Genomic DNA, 6,000 nt, shown 5'->3' on the forward strand with positions numbered 1-6,000 from the left:
TACTTTTAAGTACTTAGTGTGTGCAAAGAAATATGCTAGGTAACTTTATATAGAGAATGCAGAGGATCACTTGCTAGTTGGGGTGAAAGAATTTTTTCTCCTAAACACGTATCATTCATTCACTCAATAAACATTTATTAAGTGCCTCTGATATGCAAGAAGACTACTGAAAAGGGAGGAGGGAGCTAGATCAGGAAGCGCTTGAATGCCAAACAGAACATTTTGTACTTAGCTCCTGGAAACAACAGGGAGCTCCTGGAGTTTACTGTATAATAAGGAGGTTAATTTTTCTGACTCCTGAGAAATAGCTACAGCAAACACTCACCAATATTAAATAACAAGAATAGACACCTAGATCAAAAACCAACTATTTCAAACCCTCATTTGACTTGACCTTTATCTTTTCAGTCTTCACCCATCTTTGGTCCAGGCCTACCTGCTGCTTTTCATACACAGAGCTCCATCTATCTTCTGCTATTCCCAATGCCTGAAATGCTTCTTGCCTCTTGGAATCCCTTTTCTGCAAAAGGCCTTTCCCATGTCCCTAGCAGCTAGTGACTTTCCTTCCAATTTGTATATGTTTTGTATACACCTATGTATATGTATTGCTTTGTCCATTAGAATGCAAGCTTTTTTAGGGAAAGGACTGTGCTATTTTCTAAAAATCCCCACCACTTAGCACAGTGCTTAGCATATAGTAAACCCTAATAAATGCTTGTAGATAAATTGATTTGCAAAGCATCAGAAAATTTGCAAAGTTACACCTACTCTCTACTCAATTGGAAGTATTCTGCAGGATATATTTTACTCTGGATTTACTTATTAAATGCTAATGGTCAGGACTTCCTGTTTAAAAAACAGGAAAAAAATAACTTGTGATTATCAGAAATTAGATGATCTAAAACAATACTATGACAGGATTTCCTATTTTTAAAAAACCCTAATAATCAGGAACTAAATGGCCCAAACCAATACACATGCATTTTATGTGTATTCAGTTGTGTTGTATTCCTTTTAAAGCCATATACACATATACTTTAGAGATGAAGACATCTTAAATTTCTCTTAACACCAACATCTCATTCAAAGCAAAGACTTGCTAAAAATTTTGTGAAAGACTAGGAATTAAATTGGGCAGTCTAACAATAGCTGATGTCAGTTTCATTATCTGTAAAATGAAATTAGATGACCTCTAAGAACATTTTCAGTTCTAACATCCTATGATTCAAATGAGGATCTGTTCTAAAATAAATATACTTCCTATCATTCATCATTAGGGATTCAGAAAATAAGTCTCTAAATGAACTCTGGTCCATCCAAAATATAACGTCCACTGATATGAAAGATATTGACATCAAGAGGAAAAGCAGCTCTTCAGCATCTGCCCACCAGATGACTCAGTATCTTAAGAAAAAAACTGAAGTCCATTAGTCAGATTATGGAGACAAGAACATATGAGGTAATTATGATCCTGCAACTTCCCAAATATGCCAACATGGACATCAAAACTGCATTTTCAGTTTTTAAAAATTGCAATTAATTTGGGAATTATGCCCAAAGGGCTATGAAACTGTGTATATTCTTTGATCCAATAATGCCTCTTCTGGGTCTGTGTCCCCAAGAAATCATAAAAGTGGGGAAAGGACCCACATATGCAAAAATATTTATAGTAGCTCTTTTTATGGTAGCAAAGAATTGGAAAATGAGATGCCCAGCAAGTGGAGAATGGTTGAATAAGTAATGGTATATGAAAGTAATGGAATATTATTGTTCTATAAAAAACGATTAACAGGCTATTAGAAAAGCCTGCAAAGATTTATATGAACTGATAGTGAGTAAAACAAGCAGAACCAGGAAAATATTGTACACAGCAACAGCAAGATTGTGTTATGATCAGCTTTGACAAACTTGGTTCTTCTCAACTGTTCAGTGATCTAAAGCAATCCCAATAAACTTTGGATGGAAAATGTCATCTGCATCCAGGGAGAGAACTATGGAGACTGAATGTAAATCAACACATGCTATGTTCACTTTTTTTTTTCTTTTCTCATAGATTTTGTTGTGATTTTTTTCTCTCAACATGATTCATAAGGAAATATATTTTAAAAAGAATGTACATGTATAAGAAAAATGTGTTTACTTGTTACTAGGGAAAATAGAAATGAAAAAAAAAATGCAATTAAAATTACCAGAAAAAAAAGATTCAATAGTGTTACTACAATTATATCTTAAATGTGGATGTTGTCTGTTTCTAACAAAAACTAGAAATGGGCACTGGAGATAACAAAGTGTTTTTGTTTATTCTATTACCAAATTTAAAGGACAAGAAATGAATTTTTGAGCATCATGGTTTCAGCTCACATAAGTATGATATAGTGAATGTAATGAAACAGAGAAACTTCGAGAGGTTTGGACTATGTGAACATAGTCACACTAACAGTAAAAGGATTCTTCCTATTTCATTTCCAAATGGCATTTTAGATTCTCCACAAAGAGGTGCAAGGGAGAACAGACTCTTTAGCCAGGACTGCCGAGGGTTAACAGTCATAAAATTAAAAATATCCTGGGAAGGTAGTTGGCAAGAAGAGGCTGGGTGGGAGAGAGAAAGCTTCCAATTCTGAAATTTGTCTTAAGAGGGAAAAAAATAAACTCTACTCCTTCACCTGAAGTAGTTAACATTTATGGATCGGTAATATAATTAAGCAATGATAACAATTTTACTACTTGCTTGCCAATCTTCCCTAGTGAAAACTAACTCTGGGTAATGTTTAAAATGGAGTATATCTGCACAACTTTGTTTTCCTATCATACCCTTAACCAAATCCTGTCACTTTCCCCAAGAAACAAAATATGACTTCACACCACAGAGCAAGGAATCAAATATATAGGAACCAAATATATAGTACCAAAATGAGCAAGAGATTTAAAATCAGAAGCCCTAAGTTTGAGCCCCAGTTTTTTCACTTACTAACTTTGTGATGTTAGCCAATCCCTGTGACTCAAATTCAACATCTGTAAAGCCAGGATAATATTTGGACTGTACATCTCACAGGGTTATTTTAAAACTGTAAAAAGCACCATATAAACGAGTTTTATTAGTAGATTTTCACAGCATCCTGTCGCTGAAGTCATCTTCCAGTGCCTCCTCATGGCATGGAGGTAACCTCGAATTTTCAAAGGCTAGGCTAATGGAATACAAGCTCAAAGAGGTCTCTCAAAAAAGTTCCAAGTACAAACCCAGGGATCATAGGTTTACTGTTCAATGATCATGTCAGATAAGAGGTTAATTGGCCACAAATAGGAATATTTCTGCTACAGTAACTCCTGAGGACTACCTACAATTTGTAAGAGAGCTATACTCCCCACAGGTATTGAATTATACTCATCCTATAAAAGAGCTGTTGAGATTAACTTGTATTCCAGCCATCTCTAAATACAACTGGGAAAATCAATTAATGAGTTTAGCTGCTTTAACCTTATTTGATTCACAGAATTTCTATCTACCACATACTGTTTCTTGTTTTCTAAATAACTAATTGCAAAACAAAGTTTGACACAGTCCTTTAAACTTCAGTAGGGGGTAGGAAAAACAGCCCTATCTCAGGATCAGAAAACAGGTTTGAGACCAGGTTGAAGCATATAGAGAGGAGATAATGCTGTTTCCTCACAAGATTGTTGTGAGGAAAGTATTTTGCAAATCTTAAATCATTTTAAATATACTCTTATTATTGATAAATATAATCACTCAAGTCAATAACTAGACTAGGAATATAGCTCCAATCACTAAAACACATAAAAGTCATGTATCAACCTAATGCCCCAAGATGATGCTACTTGACTGGTATTGATGAGGTATTTATTTTTAAGTTACATAATGAGGAAGACAACCCATAAACACAACAACTCTAATTGGGGCTTGACATATACTGCTAAGTGATGTGGAGTCACAACTTCTCTGTATATGAAATTCACTTCAAGAAACAGCTAATGAAACTGACCAAAACCAAACACCAGCTGCTGCTATCTAAAAGCCAGATTGATAACGAAGAAATTTCTGAATTTTAGCCAAGAAAGATTAATAAAACAAGCTTTATTTGAATCTTAGGTTGCCAAGGGAAGTTAAAAAGAAATGTTCGACACCCTTCAGAAACCAACCAAAAAATAGACCCACGGCCTCTGGGCCCCTCACACCCTCCCGGTAATTATAGGCCACGAAATTCTCGGAATGGCTTAAGTGGTACAACTCACTTCACCTTAATTGCCATTTAAATTGAATTCCACCGGGCTCAGTACCATAGAGAATACAGAACGGGAAGCTAAACGATTCCACAAACGCTGAGCGAACAGATTGTGGAGGAGGCAGGGAAGTAAACTAGGCGTCTCAAACTGGGCTGCCCCAGACCCAGGATCAGAGCTGTGGCAGCTCTGGGCCTTTCCCTGCTCTCCACCTCTGGTTCCTACCTGTAAAGTGAAGAGACTGACTAGTCCATCATTGAGATGAGCTCAGCTATAAGGCCGAAATACGGCCCAAGAGAGAAGGGGCCCCTCTGGGGGAACCTGGAAAGGGGGGGAAGTAGGACGGCGCCTCCCCAGTGGACAGGCCGGGCCCGGAGCAGGGCCGTGGTCCGGGTTGACCCTCAGCGCTCCCAAAGCCACACCCACGGGGAAAGGGGCACTGGCAGGGGCCCAGAGCCGCCCCCTCCCCGGCCGCCCCGGGCCTCGGCTCCCACTCACTGGCGTAGCTGATCTTCTGGATGTGGCCGCAGCAAATGTTGAAGATGCTATCAAAGTCCCGGGGATGGGGATCCTGGGAGCCCGAGGGCCCCGCCGCCCGGTACATATCTATGGGTCCGTAGGACATCGCGAGGGCTGCCTGGCTGGACCCGGGCCGATCTGCACCGATCTCCGGCCGGAAGGAGACCCGCCGAACAGTGACAGGGAGGAGGAAGAGAACAGAACTATCGGGGAGGGGAGCGAGGGGGAGGAGAAGTAGGAGACTGCTGCGTGCGCACCGCAGCCTCGCGCTGCGCGCATGTGCCCGATGCGCCCCGCCCTCCCCGGAGGTTCACGTGACGTGACGTAAAAAGGCGCCTTGAGGGCGGACGCTGGCAGACGTTTAGTTTCTTGGTCTTTGGGGTTGTTGTGGACCCGAATTTTACTTTGCATTAGACAGATTTGGGGGCCCCTAAAGGAAAGATCCACTGCACTCATCCGATTCGAAACCCCTCTTCTGAGAGTCCCGTATGGGCAGTTCCGCCTTCACCCCTCCCTGCTGTAAACATCTGTAGACTCATTTCCGCCCCAGAAGCGATGACCTCATTGTTCTCGGGGAGGGGCCCCGCATTCCTGGGGTACCGGGCGGGGAGGAAGTCCGGGGCCCAAGCGGCTGCGGCTGTGTGTGTGTGTGGGGGGGGAAGGAGCCAAGTGACTGAGGTCCAGCACCTCGTCTGCAGTCAGACAGACGGAAATCCCGCCCCGGACGCTTGCTCTGTGGGTGACCTGGGGCTGGCGCCCCCACGCCCCAGCCTCCCGTTCAGTGGTGCGCGACTCTTGCGGTTTCCTTGGTAACGATACTGGAGAGGTTGGCCATCTCCTCCAGCTCGTTTTACTGATGAGGAAACGGAGGCACGCAGGGTGAAGTGACCTGCCCGAGGGTCACCCAGCGAGCAAGAGTCTGAGGTGGATTTGATCTCCGGAAGAGGAGCCTTCTTGAATCCGGCACGCGACCACTCTCTGTGCTACCCTGTAACCTCCACAGTGGATAAAAAAGCATCGCACTTTGATAGTCAAGTAGCCACGGACAGGAGGAGATGGGGGGAAAGGGGTCAGTTCTACCGTTTCAGCAACAACTGAAGTTAGCACATGGAAAGTGCTAGATTCGGAATCGCCAATCACTAAACCTCTCTGGGGTGAGCCTCAGTTTCCTCATCTGTAAAATGAAGAGGTTGGATTAGACTTCCGTTCCAAATCTGTATTCCATGTGCGGGAACCTTTGCCCTG

General features: G+C 42.0%; 1 protein-coding gene across 1 annotated transcript in view; it reads right to left on the reverse strand.

Moving 5' to 3' along the window:
• STX12 (syntaxin 12) overlaps positions 1–5,537 on the reverse strand; it is a 32,711-nt gene extending 27,174 nt beyond the window's left edge. The window contains exon 1 of the mRNA XM_074305641.1: positions 4,735–5,537. Within this exon, the coding sequence (XP_074161742.1) occupies positions 4,735–4,861 (127 nt within the window). The 5' untranslated portion in view covers positions 4,862–5,537. The remainder of the gene's footprint in view (positions 1–4,734) is intronic.
• Between the last annotated feature and the right edge of the window lie 463 nt (positions 5,538–6,000).

Source organism: Sminthopsis crassicaudata, chromosome 3 (genome assembly GCF_048593235.1).
Source record: "Sminthopsis crassicaudata isolate SCR6 chromosome 3, ASM4859323v1, whole genome shotgun sequence".
In the NCBI taxonomy this organism is placed as follows: Eukaryota; Metazoa; Chordata; class Mammalia; order Dasyuromorphia; family Dasyuridae; genus Sminthopsis; species Sminthopsis crassicaudata.